General features: G+C 36.0%; 1 protein-coding gene across 1 annotated transcript; it reads right to left on the reverse strand.

The window, feature by feature from the left end:
- Positions 1-11,380: 11,380 nt before the first annotated feature.
- PURG (purine rich element binding protein G) lies at positions 11,381-14,372 on the reverse strand. The gene has a single exon (XM_044059466.1). The coding sequence runs from the start codon at positions 13,712-13,714 to the stop codon at positions 12,779-12,781; it is 936 nt and encodes a 311-aa protein (XP_043915401.1). The 5' UTR covers positions 13,715-14,372; the 3' UTR covers positions 11,381-12,778.
- Positions 14,373-19,150: the final 4,778 nt, after the last annotated feature.

Below are 19,150 nucleotides of genomic sequence, written 5' to 3' on the forward strand. Positions count from 1 at the left end.
TTTGAGATCACTCTACAGTAGATAAAACAGCAAAATCCTGTGAACGGTCAAGGGAAATATTTCCCTGCGTTAAATCGGACGTTTTTTGCTTTCGATATTACAAGTTCGATGTTTAGGTGTTCAATCACCTAAACATTTGATTTTGTAATATAGACCCTATGACTGAGATATATATATATATATATATATGCCTTTTCTTTTAGCTGCTGTCATCTACATGTTATACATTTGTCTTGCATGCTAAAAATTACTGTCAATGTTTGGGCAAATAAATACGCATCCTGGGTTACTTTCATGTACGGACACCTCAGTGACTAAGATTCTAAAGTAAGTCATAATCCTGTTACATATGAATGCAGCAAGGACCAGGAAATGCAGTTTCAGTGAAAGTGTTTGAAGAAAAATGCCCTCATAAACAACAAACAGATTAGGGTGGGAGAAAAAACATAACAAAAAAAAAAAAAACAGTGTACAAATGCTACCTGTTACTTAAATGCACAAGCTGTTAACTCGTTTTATTTGGTTTACTGCTGGTGAAGTGTTATGGAATAAACTTATTCAAAATGCTTTTTTTCATTTGCAAGTCTTCTCCAGCTCATTTTCCTTGTAGGTACAGTTTTTTGTTGATAAAGCATACCTTTACCAAAAGGTTGCTTGGGAAAAGCACACCTTCTGCAACTGAAGTGGTAGAAGAGTTATTTTACAACAGTGTCTTATGAAGATATGCAAACATTTTATAGCCAGTAAAAAAACACCACCAAATCCAGATATTAATAGCCTAAATCAATGCATGCAGCTGGTACAAAGTACTGACAGTGTCAGATTCAGAATTTTATAGGGGACAGATGTGTCTTGCATGTGTATATTTTAAAATTAATCTCTCATATTGTCTCCAATTGCTTTTCTCTGAATTTCACAGAAAACAAAGTTTATTTCTTCAGCCCTACAGAAAATTATTATAACCAAATGACATGGAAGAGCTGTAAGCAAGTATACTAGTTCAGAAAAATATAGCAGCTCAGTCCACAGCCCCCTTCCTGAACTATGACTGGTGATCCATCTACTCTAGTACACAGGAAGCAAAAGCGGATACATTGGAAGCAAAGTCTAACCGTTGGTTGGCTGGCCTATCAAAGGGCACTTTTAACTGTCTAAAGTTGGAGGTGTCTGATGCTATATTTGAACCTGGATATTTATACATATATATTCAGTTACAAGTTATGTATGGAAAATTCAATTTTATCAATCAGAACTGTAACTGAAAAATATCTTAAAGACACCGGAGGTATAAGATGGTTATGAAATACTGTTTTAGTAGAAACTGGTAAAACATGAACTCATACCAGGTCACTGAACTAAAGCATAAGTACAATACTTTCATTTAGATTACATGCTTTCTTTAACAAGGCTTTTTGTTACTATACTGCACAAAAGTTGAAAAGGTGGTCAGTTCATAGTATTCTTTTTCTGACCAGAAACAAAAGGTGTGCACAATAAACAAGCAGTAGTTTGATACCTAATGGAAACATATTAGCAAGTAGTCAAAATATTCATCTGACATGTCTATAGGCATTTAAGGTACAAGGTCCCAACATTTTGCCTGCTGAACCTTCCTTATACTGTTGTCCTTGTTGCAAAGCTAGTAGCCATGAAATCCCATTAGAGAGAAACACTGAAAACAGTGCAAACACGGCATCACAAATATCAACTCTGAATTCAAACTCAAAAAGATGTTCAAAAACTACAGAACACAAAAAGTGGAAATTGTGTGCTGTTAAATAACTGCTCAATAACTTGAAAATAATGTACTGTTTTCTCCTATTTCAGTAGTCTGCAGAAAGAATAAACAGAAGCAGATCCACATCCTACTTACCTTCCTATTGACTTGTATTGGACAACAGACACTGAAGAAGATATGGGGCACATTGAAATTGACAACATGTATAGATGTGCAATCATGGAACTGCATACATACTTTCTGACCTCATCATATCCAAACATAGTGAAAATTCTAAATCATGAGGAGAAGTAGTCCAAGCTGACATCTTTGTTCAGTTTGGCATAAACATTTTTGAAAAAAGTGAGAATGGAAATCAAAACCAAAAGTAGACAAAAATCAGACAGCAAATGAAACTGAAAAAAAATACAGAAGAATATAAAGAAAGGGTCCAGAAGAGAAGGAAGGTAAACTGGAAAGTCCACAAATATATTGGCAAGAACAACCTCCTGTTGACCAAGATGTGATATAAGAATGGTTAAGGAGAGGTGAATCAAACAAAAAGGCTAAAAACAGTGGCCCGAGATAGTGGGCTGTATACACAGTTTACATAGTCCATCGAAAAAGCGGGGGAAACCGACAAATGCAGGTTCTGTAAAACAGAACTGGAAACAGATAAACATCTGGTTGCTAGGTGTAATATACTCATGGCTGAGGGTCTTTATACTGAAAGGCACAATAATGTGGCAAAACTGTTGCACTGGAGATTGTGCAAACGGTTCAATATACAAGTAGCTGAGAAACAGTGGAAACATGAACCAAAAAGCATCATTAACACTAATGACGTTTATATAACATGGCATCATCCATTACCACCAGTTCAAGATGCAAGAAAAAAAAAAAAACAGATGTAGCAGTCAAAAAAAAAAAGACAAAAGTAGAGTTGATCACTGAAGTTGGTACACCCAGAGATTATTCTGTCTAACATACAGACAGACACACAAGTCTTAAAATACCAGGATCTCTAAGCAGAAAGGAGATAAATGTGGAAAAAAGATACCCAGAGAGTTCCTATAGGAAAATGAGCAATAATGGAACTAACAAAAACAATACAATCATACTTAAATATGATACAAATACATGTAACCCCATATAAACTACAGAAGGAGACCATTCTGGGTGTGTGGTGGATGCTGAGAACAGGCTAACATCAAAGACTGATGCAATACTGACTTAATGAACTTTAATTATGCCCAGACTGAGGAATAGGGTTCACTGCCATCAAGGTGAAAAAAACTAAATGTGGAGAAATTAAACTCCTCCTAACTACTGTAACATTCACTGAGAACTTTCAGTTTTATGGCAAGTCGTAACCTTGTATTCTAAAATTTCAGAAGTGATGTAATACATTGTAATGGACCAACACAAGATTGACAATTACTCAAGCTTTTGGTCTAGCATGCACTCCTAATTGGGAGTTAATAAGTTACTTATGCTAAATATAGTGCTTAAATATCCACTTACGCTTGGAAAGGAAAGTACAGCATTTCTTGCTTTTCTTTGCTAAAAAAAATGACACTTGAAAAATGCTAGTCTGGGGAAACAATGCTGTTCAGATGCTTAGTATGACAACTACACCTCACTATTAGACATTGGGATTGCAAGTGTGTGAGCCTAAAATTTTAGAAGACGAAGTTATGACCTGCCATAACACTAAAAGTTCTCAATGAATGTTACACTAGTGTCCATTCAGCCAAGAAGATAACAGCTCAAGAAAGTGTTGTGACCTTTAATAAGGAAAATAAATCAAAATATGAGAGACTTGTAGGAGATGATTAAATCCAGACAAAGAAAATGGGATGTAATTTGTAATTCTCTAGTTTGTCTACACAAGCACTCTGCAAGACAGATGTTTTGGTTAACAGTAAATGTAAATTTGAAATAATGTCCTATTCATGGAGACGTGTTATGAAACAGGCTAGAATCACCTAGAGAATAAGACATTAGGTTACACTGTATGGATTGGGTGTGCAGTGAGTACACTATGCAGCCTGTTTAGCTGAGGGAGAGAAGAAAAAATGTGTTGACATGTCAGGTCCTGACAGATACCTATAGAGCAGCAGTACTGAACAAAGTTTTGTTAAACTGTTAAAACTAACTATTACAAGCTTAATGACTGTTACACGTGTGATTACTACTGTTTGAAATGTTACCTTATGTGAACATAACTAATGTACTGTCACAAATATAACACAAGTGCCAAAATACAAACTACAGTAATTTTACTAGCTCCTGCTAACCAAAAAATCTTAAGTAAATGCAATTATTGGTCAAAAAAGGTAGCACCTGTTTCAGTGTTTGCACTTTTTATTAATGGAGCAATGTGGCTTTTCTTAAAATGTTCTTACTCACATGGGGTGGGAGCACAGAAAGATGTATCCTGGCAAATATTTTAGGCTTCTAATGAAAATATAGGAACTACTACTACTACAATTACATCATCTCAAGATTTAAATAGCATGAGACCAATGTAAGTCCAGCTAGTCTAGAAAGATTGAGTTTCAGATGTGTTCAAGCAGTCTACGGTATGTGTTATATGCATCACAATTAAAAACTGTCTTTAAGTTTTTGCTTTGTGAAATATGAGGGTTATTCTTCATGTATGGTTTTATTTTGCCTGTATTTTTATCTACTGTGTTTTAGTTCATAATACTTATCCTGATCATCTCAAGATACATACAACTTGGGTGGGATTAGAAGCTTTAAATGCGAACGATTAGAAGACAGATGATAAGAAATTATGTTTTATTTCAAACAGAGACCCCAAAGTTAACAGCTGGACAACTTTAAACAAGGAAGAATAAAAGGGACGAGATGCATTTTAAAACCACCACTTGATTGACTGTTCTATTTAGTAGCTAAAAAGTCAAGTAAAGGGCAGAATGGGAGGCTACCATTTATAAAATAAAAGTCCATGCATATCAAATTTTAATAATCTGTTTTATTGCCCTGGCAGCATTTGGTGTTCGTGACAAAATGTGTAGTAGCCAGTAGATGCAATCAGCAAAATAATTTACTTGATACCTTTCATCCAATGCCTGAGGATGCAAACACATTCCTGCTTGAGCTGTTACTTTCTCTTAAATGGCAGATGGACTCCAAAACAACTTTTCTTCATCACAGGGAATAAATGGTACCTACACTGTCATGTGGAAGTCGCTTTACACATCACTAACATCGGTGTGTTGTTTAGCCTCCTAAAAATTGCGTTTTCGGTTTTCATGAAATCTAGTTTACATTTTTGTTAGGAATATACCCCTTTGTAACCCTGTATCATATAACATTTAAAATGGGTGGCTTATGAAAATCCTACACTGCCAAACAATAGCTAGGGGGGGGAAGATGGACAACTACCCCGGTGCAAAAGGTTAGGGGGCACAATCAGCCATTCATCATTCCAACTGTTCTTTAGTGCATTACTGGCTTGTATTGCAATTGCTGTCAAACCTGAGCACTCTGCAAGTGGTCTAAACTATATCAACTTAAATTTGAGCACTGTAATGCTCTATATGGGCAGCCAATCTTTCGTAGCCCTACCACCTTTACATTCTACTGGGTTCATAAAGTTAGTTACTATGAAAAGACGTAGAAAATCTGTTGTCAAAGCTGAATGAACAGTTAAGACTGGGATGTTAAGAAATGTGATATTCCTGAATTAATGGAGAATGAGCACTTTTAGTTCTTACTTAAAAATTAAGTTTCATTTTAGCATTTCCTACAGGTGAAAAGAAAGGGTTTACTAGACTCTCTGTTCAAGAAGGTAAAGTATAAAACCCTGCAATGGTCCCTGGAAACTAGTTTATGATATTCTGCCCAAAGATGCTAAAACTAAGCAGTTAATTTGAAGTACTGATACTGAGTGAATGAAAAGAAGATGCAGCAGAATAAGGCAATATAATTTCATCTTCCAGTGACACAGACAGCATCATGGGAAAGAAAAGACTCCGCTAAAAAAATCAAAAGCGGTATGTTCTCCATTAAGTTATTTAAAGTAAGGACTAAGTAAAGATTAATAATAATACTTATTCTGCCAGAGGTGCGGATGTATTTTGAGGAACACAAAGATACAATAAAAATATACCTTTTATTTCAGTTTTTGCTCATAGTGGTTATTTAAAAAGCAATCCTTATTTCCTGTTTCTAAATCAGATATCAGATCTTACAAGAGTTTTTCAACTAACCATTAATCATCACAGCTGTTCTGCTAACAGCCAATGGGATCAAGGAAACTTTCATAGTTATACATTTCCTCTTAAGCCCATGACTCCATACCCATATGGTTTATCCTGAAACCTCCAGCTGTAGGCATCCTTGCATATGATCACACATACTACATCTGAAAGAGTAAGGGTTAATCTGTTTTAATCAACTCACATTTTAGTCACAGGTTTTGTTATTATACCAACAAAACTGCAAAACTTGGGGGTGAGGAATGTTGCATGATTTCAAAATACCTTTATTAAGTTGGGAGTGTGATAGAAGATTTTTGTGTGTGTATGTATGTATCTATGTAATTGTTTTAAAGTCACTGAAGTATCGTTAACTTAACAGGTTCAGTTACTTGTGCTTTGACACTTTTATTAGCGCAATGCTTAGCCACAGATCCCACCAAGCAGCCTAGTGCAAGAAAGTGGCATCACATTACGGTCAAAGGACAGACAACACAAATGATCCTGCAGAAACTGTATAACCCCCCCCCCCCCCACAAAATGTCATCAGACTACACTAACATCCTTGCTCTTATATTTTACTAATGGTGACGGGGCAGAGGGTAAGGAGTTGACAATGCCTGACCAAATGCTAACCTTCTGCTGAAGTCATGGTGGAGATAGTTTAGCTACTTGTCCAAAGCTACACTCTAAATGCACCCCCTCTGCAGTACAAATGTGGTTAATCCATTCAGCCTGTGTCATGTGAAGGAAGGGAATTTGCTTCACATGCTCAGCGACCCAGTTCTTTCAGTTTAAAGCTGTTAAGTGTCTCACTATCAAAACATTTAACTCAAGAAGGCAGCAAGTTGCCCGATTAAAAGTCTAATTAAAGCAAAAGCTAAGGCAGGGGCTGAGTACATGATTACAGAATAACTCACTCCACATTTCTCAGGAAAAAAAAAAGTGCAATGTTATACCTAAAAAAGCTAGCATGCATGAAACTTAAGAGAAACACCACAATCATTAATAATGCCTCTCTCTTCACAGCTTACCCTCAGTTTGTGCTTAGTTATTGCTGTCACATAGTACAATGTAGTATATTAATTTTGTAATACTTTGGGACACAGTCTTAGTGTCAGTGATACAGTTATTGCACATTTGCCCAGAATAAGTCTAAAAGAGAGAGATCTTAAGAGAAAAAGTGACAATTACACATTTTGTTGAAATGTCATGACTGAAAAACTTGAGCAAGAGGCAGTCAGGAGTAGTACAGGAACAGATCCACTCTGCTGCTTAGCATTACATAGGATACTTCCCATAGGATACATTGATCCTCACAAGGACTCAGTTAATGCACATTTTATACAACATATACTGTTACAGAAAGCAAATTTCCAACTATTTGTCTGAGGATGCTGCAGTCAAACTTGTTTCCTACCATCTCAACAAGAGTACACTAGGTCAAATATTGAATGTTCTGCTACGCGCTGCTACTTTCATGTTTTCTCTCTGCATCTCTGTAAATTTCCAGATGGTGGTCTCTAACGTCAACTGTTTGGTCAAGCATTGTCTGAGACACACATTTTTGATTTCTTCCTTTCATTTTATCATGACCAAACAAAAAGAGCAGCAGTCAAGATTTGGGGGTGAGCCACATTTCAAATTGCAAGTTTCTGATGCAGAAATAATTACCAGCACAGTACAAGTGAAATGTATGGTGAAACATTGCAATGTTGTCCGACTACTTACTATGAGCTTTTTTAGCTGGATCCAACTACACTGTCTTTTAAAAAGGCAATGCATATTTCAGCAGAAGACAAAAACTAACATACCCACATGCTAATTGTAATGAGCAGCAAATTCAGCTCTTGAATTTTCAACTAATTACAGCTTACAATACCGTACTTTAGCATACCATAAATTCTGAACATAATTTTTCCATCCACACATCATTTGTTTTCAGCTCCATTGAAAGGAGAAAGTTTGAATGATACTGTGCGTTCCTCGGCAACAGTAAAACGATGCAAGATTAAAGTGCTACATGCTACTGTTGTATTAAACTTTTTTTGTTCAAGTAGGCTCACTTAAGAGTCTGATCTGTGCAAACCACAAGAAAAAAAAAGTCAATAAATTAGGCTGGAGATTCTGGACTACGCATTATCAGAACCAACAGTCACATTGCCAGATTTAAGGCCTGCTTCTACACACGTCTTTTTCAGAGAGTTGGCGAATTTCACACTTTCTTCTCATGAAGTAACAGTATAAAAGGCCAAAGTTTTAATCTGTTGGTAAGCTTACTTCACACTGTTCAAACTGATATAAAAGAAAAGTTAAATCAACTTGTTGCTTTCCTGCAGTGGCACAATAAATTATTATTATTACAGTCTGCACAATTTTAAAGGGTAGATTCATCTTGCTCGCAGTAGTTTGTACAATAGTCCGTTTCCATACTCTACAAAAGAATCGAGCATTCCACAGCCTCCCCACTCCCTTTATCTAAGAAATATTTGCTTTTAACATATCATCCACAACAATGATACAGGTAGTACCTAGATTACAGCTCTGGTGATCAGGGCTGCTATAGGCTATACACAAATATATTAGTTTATTATTCAGACCATGATAAAGAGTAAATAAAACATTATGTTCACAAGGACACCTCGAAAAAGATGAGGAATGTAAGGAATACCTTATAAATGCTGTGTGCTACATGGGCTAAGGCCGGCTAAATGAAACTGCAGCTCCTTCTTGCTTCAACAAAAAATTGAAGTGCTGCATGAGGTACTGTGCATTGCCTGCTTCAGAGATGTGTGGACTGGCATCTGCCAAACTCTGTTAGTGTAATAGTATTATTCTACATCTGCAATCATGAAACAGATGACTTTATTGGCTAGTGTGTTATCAATACGCATGGCCATGTTACTACTAGGACTGCCTTCCCATCATTACAGTTAAACTAAGACTATACGCATACAAACAGAAGCTACTGCAGTGTAAAACATTTTGTCACACCACACTGATGGCCAGGTTTGATATATTTCATTTCCACTACGTTGACAGCATATAATTTCTAGGTTTTAGTCAAATTCCATATTTGTATTCTTCTCTGGTCCCATTTATTATATTTTAAACAAAAGAACTGCTGCAGATAAAAATTAAAATATTTCTGTTTTCATAATCTTGTATTGCGACATATCTAATTTCACTGACTTATTTTGCATCTGAATTGACACCAGCGCAAATACAAGACATCAGACAAATTCAAACTTCTAAACCTACTCAGATCTACAAGCAACACATGTATATAAATATGTTTACATGTGGGTGCATAATTATAAATTACAAATACATACACCCCACATTTAAAGTGTGCACGTAGGTAAGCATGTAAACACCAATATAAATAAAATATGCAATATATATATATATATATATATATATATATATATATAGAGAGATATATATGTGTGCATGTACATGGTCTTTACTATAAATATATTAACACAGAAGACAAAAGGCAGACTGTATGGTTATACTTCTCCTTATTCATGTACTTTCTACTTTTTTCCATGTAATGCTTCACAAGTACTAGCTTTAGAAAATGGATGAAACTTTACAAAGCCAATGTGTAACAACTCTGTAAAAATGGAATGGCAGTTGTTATGCTGGAATCCCATTTCTTTTCAGGAAGAATCCTAGTAGGCACAGCTCCAAAAACTTGAAAACAAACTACAGGAAGAACCGCCTTGCATGTCATCACCTGTCTGGCAAGCAAGACATTGCAGTATGTCACAACTAACGGGGCTGCAGTACCCCATTATTTACTTTATTTAACAGAGTCTCTAAAATATATAAGGGCAATGATCTCTAAAATCTTCTGTTTTAGAACCTAGGCACAAACATTTTCTAAGATGGCAACTGACCTTGGAAGCAAAGGTTATACTTCAAATTAAACTCAATCTAGTTACAATAAAAAAAGCGAGTGCTAGTGCACATGCTAATATTATTATTCTGTGTAATGATAAAATATTTACCACCACAAAATATCTGTGAAGACATGCAGTCATTAACCCTTCAGATCAATGAAATTGGCCCTACTTATCCAACACTAAAAATTGGGCAGCAAGTCTTTGCCCTGACTCGAGGAAGAGTCCCTTTTTTTCTCCCAGAAAATACTGGTTCTGATAAGGTTACAGACACAACAAAATTGTAAATACTGACAGAGCTTTGGCAGCCTTAATAAAGTGTTACAGAAAAAGGCTATAATGCCATTAAAAACACTCTGTACAGTCCCTAAGAAGTGTTTGCCTTCTATGTCTGCAATGGAGTCTCTTCAGTATGACAGTTTTTTCCTCATGTATAAAACCTGGACAGCTGAAGGCCATACCACATCTACAATTCTTAAAAGGAGTACCTCTTCTTCAGCTACACTATAATGGATTCTAAGCTTAAAATGCAAAATGTGTTTAACTGCAGCAGGAAGATTAATTTTTTTCTTTTAGAAAAGCTACACTATGAACTGAGTTGCCTCTGCCATCTTGACGGTCCAGTACAGCAAGTCAAAGGCACTGGGCTCCATTGTGACTCTGGAGGGGGAAAAACCCACAAAAACAAAACAACACACTCTCTTCCATGTTTGTATGAGCAACAATCATGTGGATATTAAGGTGTATAGTTTAGCTTAAAAAAAATCAATTGTTCGCATGTTACTGATAATCATTCAACTATACAGTGGTGGTAAAGAATTACCTTGCTCAACAGTAACTACACATAAAACAATTTTTTTCCTGTAAATGCTTACTAATAGTACTGGAAACACCACCTTCAGAAAGCTGATGATAACATGACAGATGTTATATAGTTCAGTAGTTCACTAACTAAACCATCTTTTGATAATAATACAAGTATCCAGGACACAAGTGCTCCAAGTGTTTCTTGTGCCATGTTGGAAATTGCCCCTTTCTCCAAGCATGCAGAAACCTCCTAGCTATAAGTAGGTGAAGGGGTGCAGAGGGAACAATCTCTTGTGTGGCAAGTGTTGGCGATCTCTGGTGAAAAAACTTCTAAATTTTCTGTTTTCAGTGAAAGCTGTCTCAATTATTTTTCCAATAAACAGAATCAGATGAAAAATTCCACGATTAAGTTAATTTCTGATCAATCAACTTATACAATCCGCATACACAACCAAAAGGTTTCCCTAAAAGTTGTTCATGCAGGGATATTGTACTATACCCACAAGACACTAAAGCTGCCTACTTGTTTATCCATCAGTTTTTGATTTAGAGTTAGAGTTAATTTAGTTAAAAATGCTCAGCACTAGGTAATTAAGGAAAATCAAGTATTTTTTCATTGCTTCTATTGGATACATCGCCCAAACATCATGTGCTTCTCGATGCTAATTTTTAAAGATCTTGTACAAAACAGTTTAAATTTGACTATAGGCAATATAATCTAATGTTTAAGATAGATGTTTTTATTCATATGGTAAAACCGAAATTACTTTCACAGGAATATCCCTGAAAATCTGTGAATTAGCATTGTCATAGTTACTCCAAGGTGAATGTGTACTGGTGAAAAACTGAAAACATGTAGCACTCCACTTTAAAATTGGATTAGCACTTGTACACTACCACAATGATGTGCTGTTTCTGTGTCTGCAAAAACAGACAACTTAACTCACCCTTCTGAACTGCAAACATAAAGCTGTTTAGAATGGATCAGCAAAAGGTCACAGTGACATTCTTTGTGGCCTACAACCTACTGCAGGTGCACAAGCACACAAATGGCCAGACTCCAGAAACAATTTATGCATGGGGCTGAACAAAGTGCTAAATCACAACCATTATGTGACTGTCTGCAAACTCAGCACACTGTCATACTGAATATAAACTGTTTTGAAATCTGGAGTTAAATGTTGAGAGATGTGGTTAATTCAAGTAATTCAGTAACAGGCACAGTGTATTGCACGTGACTTACTACAAAAATATTACTGTTCATGCAGTCAAAATATTAGCAATTGTTTAGTTTATGCATGTTTATGACTGCTGGTAAGTCCACCTACTATTACTGAATTGTTGGTAAAGTGACAGTCTCAAGCAAGACTAACAGCTAGTTTTTAGTTGTTCTGTACGAAGTAGGAGCAGCACCCAACCTCCTAAATATCACATGGCTACAAACCAGACTAACCACCTAAATTCTGGATTCATCTGCTCCTACACAATAAAATTCTGCAGAAATAACTGTCCTTGCTTTTTTTTTGCACATTTTGAAAAATACAAATAAACAATTGAGTGCATATACTATCTACAAAAGAAAAAGTGTGCAAATATGTCCCAGCAGAGTAATTTAAAATGTGTACACAAATGCTACTCAGATTTACTTCAAAAATGAATACTAACAGTGTCATCTGTAATGTGTTGTTTATAGACTGTTCTACAGACTTGTGGCTTTGTATATGAATGGACACTGAATTAAAAGTTCTGCTAACTTAGTCAACTGCATCTGAAACAGACGGTAGAACTTGATTTCTCATTGCAAGTGTGTGTATTGTGTATGCTTAAACTAATCAAAGGGCACATAACATTAAATCATAAATAAGGAAATGTGCTGTTTTGCCAGTAATAAATACACTTCTAATGAAGCCTACTAAATAAAACATATAGAAGCAAACAAACACTTTATCCTATACATAGAAAGCTCCCATAAAAGTTATGTTTCAAAATTGTAGAGCAAGTCACAGTTGTGAAATTCAAAATATGGAGGTATTAATGAAAAAAGACTGATACCCCAATATTGCAGTGGGAAAATGACCATACAGTTAACAAATTTATGTTATACCATAGGAAACAGATCAATCTTCTTGCTCTTCACTATCTCCACCTCCATTGCTTCTCTTTTCTTTCCGAGCGTTGTAAATCCTTTGCATCTCTTCTTCATATTTGATAAAGTTGTCCCCAAACCTTGACCAGACTTTATATGGAATGGTGATGGTATTACGGTAAGGTGGCCTTACCTCACTTACTTTCAGGAAGATGCCATACCTGTTAGATCCCACATCAAAGTAGAACCTTTTATTGTCAACCCGAAAGGAGGTTCCTTCTGGAAGGTCAGGGGACTCCTCTTGGCTCACAATATGTCGTTCTTCTGTATCACCATCACCATAATCTTCAACAAGCTGAACAAGCGCATCCCTAAATTCAATCATCCCCTGTGCTGGCAAAACAATAGTTTGCTCCTGACTCAGGTTGTGACCAAAATATCCAATCATACCTGGTCCTCTTGTTAATGTCTGTCTAATCCTTAAGAATCTTCCACGTTGATTCTCCTTTAAATCTAAATAATACTTTCTGTTGTCTCGCTCTATGTACTCACTTTTGAGTACACCAAGAGATGGCTCCTCAGATCCACCAGAGCCAGAGGGTGATGTTTGCTGGTGCCTCCTTCTTGGATCCTGTTCTTGTCCATGGCTACTCCTTAAACCCAAATGTGCATAATGTTCTATGAAATCTCCCAAGCAGTCTCTCAACTCTGCAGCTACAGTCATAGAGAGAGTCAGTTTACTTTTCCTGATATTATCATGCCTTCCTCTGCCAATCCACACTTCAGCAATTTTTAGAAAACGGCCTCTAGAACTTTGTTTTACATCCAGATAAAATCTCTTTTTCTGGATATCAACTCTTTTGGTAGCTAGTTCCTGAATTTCTATTCCCTGAGATGAAGGATATGTATAGTATGGAATATAACCGCGCCTTAGGCCCGAGCCTGTACTCCTTCCTCTCTTTTCCATTCCTCTGGTAACAACAGCTAAAAAACGCGGTCATCAGCTTGAAACCATCAGCATATATTTTCACTTCACCAGCTTCCAGTTCACAAACTTAGTCCCATTCAATCTTTGTCTCACTGCACTCAGACATACTCGTTTATCAAGTCCACATTTTCTCCTTGCAAATGACAGGCCTATCCATCCACCTACTGCCGTTTTCGGCCAACCCCTTCCCCGACTGCTCAGAGAAATAAGAAGGACTTTCTATACCACCGTCATCATGACCCTCAGTGTCATATTGGTTCTACCAATCTTTAGATGGCGCATCATTAAGTATCTAGCCACACTGCTTAATTTGTAAGACAAGCGGATTTATCAGACAAAACATACATCATCGTACGACAATTCTTCTAAGAGTTTTCGATTCACGAAATACTGACATTCACTATGTTCTACGTAATTTTTTTCCCGGATTTACTTACAGAGTGCGGTAGTAAAAACAAAATACATTTCCCAGTAATGCTTCAAAACTTTTTCCGGTTGGTGTGGCGCTACTAATCTGCGACACTGTTTTGGAAAGTGGTAGTGTGCTGTGCGGAATTGGTATCACGGCGGGAGAAGTTAAACTAGTATATGTGGAAAGGAAATATTTGTCTTTATATGTTTCTGCTTGTAATTCAGAGGTATGTTTTATGAAAAATCAACAATTGGTGTTCATGTTTAGGGGGAATTGGTTTGATATTTTTGGTGTTTCTTGTAAAGTATTGTATGTCTTTAGGAGTACTTTCATGTTTCTGCACATTTTGTGTAGCATTTGAACACTATTTGTGTGTATTTAAGAGCTGTAGTATTAAAAACATATGTTGCTAGATTGCTGCCTGTGCTTCTGCTTCAAAGCACATCCTGCTACTGTGTATCTTTGCAAATGTTAAAGCTCGGTTTCGTGTTTTAAATTTTTATACTTTATTTTTGTTGTGTTGTGGGTTCAGCTTACGTCTGTCTTTTTATGTGTGGGTATCATTTAACAACGACTTTCACTTAGTACTTGATTTTAAGAGTAGTATGTGCGTGGCGTATAAGCTTCATGACTAGGATGTCAACGTTAGTTTAGTGAAACATCGTTGTGACTTTGTTTTGGTTAAATATTGAAGTAGTTTGATAACCATATTTTGACTGTTGCATCTTCACGGCACAGCTCTAGGATATCTGGAGAAATAACATTTGTTGACCGGAAAAGTCTGAATGGGTTAGAAACCCATTTTCAACGGAGGCCCTGGGAGAAAAGCTCCACACAAATCAGACACTTTGACAGTTAACAGTTGTATATACACATTACATGCTCTTACAGAAAATTACAGTTTAACTTTTAATACAAGAGTTGACTAGTGCTGAAAAGCTAGGCTGTGTAGCTTTATAACATGTAGGACGGTTGTCCTGGCATTATACCCAGCAGTTTTTGCAACTCTGATATATAAAGCAAATATTGCTTCATTAAAGCTAGATCTATAACTCTCAACCTTCCATCGCCAAAATGTAGGACACTGCCTGTCATGTAGGGGTGTAGCTAGAAATCTATATTTTGTACTCAAACCTAATGTTGCCCTGCACCCACCTATCATTTTAAAAATGTACCTAACCTTCAAAATGCTATCCTCAATAAGTAGATAATGACACCTTTATTTTCATCTTTTACCATTTATTCCCATAAGTTATTTTTAGATGTCTTCCTTTCCTGCAAACATTCTTTGTATACCGCCGTGCACTAAATATTTGTTAGCACAGCTCTAAGCTTTCTGTGTTTTTTGAGTGTTGAAGTTTCCAAGAGATTCTCAGAAAAAAGTGCATTTATTTGAGTAAACTGAGTATATATGCTTAGCCACTCCCTTGCTCTCATGATGTGGTATAAATGAGAAAAATATAGAACATTTGCTGACCACTTAATAACGGCTTCAACTAGGAAGCTCACAGGATGGTTAAAATGTGTATATCTGCAAAACATACCTCTCAACAGAAGAAATCTGGGCAAAGTAAAACATAATAGGGAGCAAATGCCCAAAAATAGGGATATAATTTGAATACTGCTCTTAGAAAATTACAAAGTTGCTAGAATAAACTTTTTTGTTTTACCATGCATTTTCTGAAGAATGTGATGTCTGCAACTTACCGTCTGCCATTATTTAGTAAAGTCGTTCCTCACTGATGTGCAAGAAAACCACAGATTTTATGAGGAACATACCTAAAATATGAGGCAAAAGTCTGGACATTATGTAAAGGTTTAGACAGTTTAGGTATCTTACAAAATATTAATTGATGAAATAATAATTTAGTGTTTAACGTGTATATTAATTAAAATATATAATTGTTACGGACTCTCTCAGCATGGGACAGTTTGAGACGTGGACTTTAAGACTCAAAATGAGAGAGTTCCTCATAATGAGATGCAGTTGAGAGGTGTGATTAGACTGGGAAGTTTTATAATATTTAGGTTGCCTGTTCTACCATTACATTGTCGGCTGTGATGTATAAAAAAGATCATTTTGCAATTGGCACAAAGGATTAAGGCTGTGAACATTAGCTGTTGTACAGATATTGATTATTTATTTTAGCCCTCGTTTACTTACTGTATTCCTTGAACAAGGCACTTAACCAGGCATTCCTCCCTGGTTCCCCTGAAAAAGGATGTACATCGGGCCTAACTGGTTAATAAGGCTGGTGGCATTATTTTACTGAAGCTAGGCATGTTAAAGTGGTACTTTAATTGACTGTTGAAAAGATCTCTTATTTAATGCGAGTCAAGGAGCAAAGTTTGGTTTGTATTCAAGAACAGCCCCTTTGCTCCTTCCAGATAAGACTTGGCATATCTGTGTAACTGCTGTAGGATGGTCATTTTTTAAGAAACTTAAAGAAATTTTCTTGGTCGTTTTTTAAGAAACTTAAAGCCATTTTCTTAAATGTTTATAAGGAATACATTTTCTTTTTCAAACACCTTCATTGAATTATTACTTGTGACATAAGCAAATTTACATTCATATAAAAGTAATCAAAATTAAATTAACATATTTCATATATATTGCTATATATCATATAACCTATTAAATATTACATTATTCAATTTCTACCTTTTTTGAAGCAAGAAACCTCTTTATTAAACAGTTACTTACTATATAGGCTATCATACATTTATATAAATGAAAACAAACCAAACTGATGCAATCTTAGTTGCAAGCATTTTACATGACAAACAGTACTGACACACTCCAGTTGCAAACATTATACATCATTTGTCTACTCATTTAAGCCCTGCTGCGTTTTAGGTCTCGCTTCTTTCCTTATTTGTATTCCCACAATTCCCATTTTTTCCTATGTAGTTTGCTCCTATCCTTTTCTAAAGATCTCAGTTCTGGTTGTTTTACCTCTGTTACTGTATTCACAGCTTCCGGTGTAGTTTGTTTAGGTTTTGATTTCATTTTTTAGTAATTGCTTTTTTTTGGCCGCCACCATTGTTAGACACAGCAAAGTTTTTGCATGTCTAGGCAATTCTGATTTCTGTATCATAGCTCAGAAAAATCATCTCCCTTGTCAGACCAATCTGCCCACTCAGCATCTTCGACTGTGTATCCTGCAGGGAATCCTTAAAGTCCACCAACTCGCCGCAGTCCTGGAAAATGTTAGTATTACCTCATTTTTTCTCTTTCACAGTGCCAGCATTTTTTGTCTACCTGAGAAAAAATTCTCAGGCGTCTACTTGGGGATTATAAAATTATTTAAGCATTTCCAAGCAAAAATCCTAATCTTCTAGATTTTGTTGCATATTTGGGAGACATATGTATATCATCCCATTGGATAAGCAATTCACAAAGAAACACTATCTCTTTGCAATCCTTTCTAAACTCCTCTGATTCATATAGTTATTGTGCAATATGTAGCATGCTATATTAATAATTCCTTTTTTAATGGCAGTTTCTGTTTTGTTCTAGATTCTGTTAAAAACTCTACAAGTGCTGGTCTTTCGTTTAGGAACCCGTATTTCTTTCTCTTTGAGTATACTGTATCAGTCCCTGACAGGGAAGCAATCTCTAACCTGCAGTCCAAATAAATCCTTGGCGTCTTCCCGTTGTATCATCTCACCCTCTCTAGTTACTTGCTCCCAATATCTTTGTTCCTTTGCCAGTTTTCTCCAATAAATTCCAGCCCTCTATTGTCTGTATCCCTAATTGCAGTCATCCCTATCGGCAGAATTTCCTTTTTCCATTCCTGTGTTGGATTAGTTCTCAGAATACTTTCTACTTATGCTTAATGCATAAAGACAAAATTAAAATTATTTAATGAATTTATTATTTGGTGCTAATATCCTTAATTGGGTGGGTATTTATATGCTTGTTCAGTGTCTGGTTTGTATTCTGAGGAAGTGCAGCCATTTGGCAGATGAAAGTGCTAAATAAACTGTTTTTCCTACTGTGTTGGTGTTTTTCACAGTTGCCTTTTATATTTCCACTTTGAATTGTTTTCTGCTTGTGCTATGTATAGAAGTTTTAACTGTGTATCTCTGAAATACCCCTTCAAATTGGGTAATCCCAATCCACCCTGTTCTGCTGGAAGAATTATCTTATCCCACTTGACTCTTGCCATCTTCCTGTCCCAGATAAAGTTGTTCAACTCTTAATTAATTGCTACCAAACTTCTCTGGTTGATTTAAAAAAAATGCCTGACCTCTGTATAAGACTAAAGGGAGTGAAAACATTTCAACTGCTTTTATCTTACTATCCATATAACAATGTTTTCATTTTCTCAGTTTTTGTATTATCTTTTTAGTCTCTTCCCACATGTCCTTAGCTGGCAAACTAGAATCCTGTTTAATTCATACTCCTAAATCTAATTTTATCACATCCCCATAAATATGCGTATTCCTGAACCAGTTCATGTGTGGGTACATAATTTACCACCATTTCATTTGTTTTAGCTTCATTAATTTTGTAACCTGAAAAGATCTGAAACTGTCTCAAAATGTTCTGTAACACTGTAGTGTCTTTTTCTGGTTTTGTTTGGTACAAAATCCTATCATCTGCAAATAAACCAACTTTTCTTGATTTACCATACCAACTATATCCTTGAATTTCTGAGTCCCTTATTTTCTTTGTCAGTGGTTCTAAATATAGTGCAAATAATAAAGGGGAAAGAGGACACCCCTGCCTGGTTCTTCTGCTCAAGCATAAGTTCAGAGAGGACCCCACCCACTTTAATTTTTTTTTGCCTCCGATCCTTCATATATTCTCTTAAACAACCTTATATTTTTTTCAGGAAATACAAATGCTTCCATTGCCCGGCTCATAAAGTCCAACCTTATTCTGCCGAATGCTTTCTCTGCATCAAGACCCACCAACAACAATGATATTTTCTTACATTCTGCTTCCCTCTGGATCATCAGTGTTTTGTTAATATTCTCAAATGTTTGCTTCCCTT

Source organism: Protopterus annectens, chromosome 17.part0 (genome assembly GCF_019279795.1).
Source record: "Protopterus annectens isolate FY-2018-M chromosome 17.part0, PAN1.0, whole genome shotgun sequence".
Taxonomy (NCBI): Eukaryota; Metazoa; Chordata; order Ceratodontiformes; family Protopteridae; genus Protopterus; species Protopterus annectens.

Coding starts and splice junctions, on each gene's coding strand:
- PURG (XM_044059466.1), bottom strand. CDS start 13,714: ATGGAAAAGAGAGGAAGGAGTACAGGCTCGGGCCTAAGGCGCGGTTAT.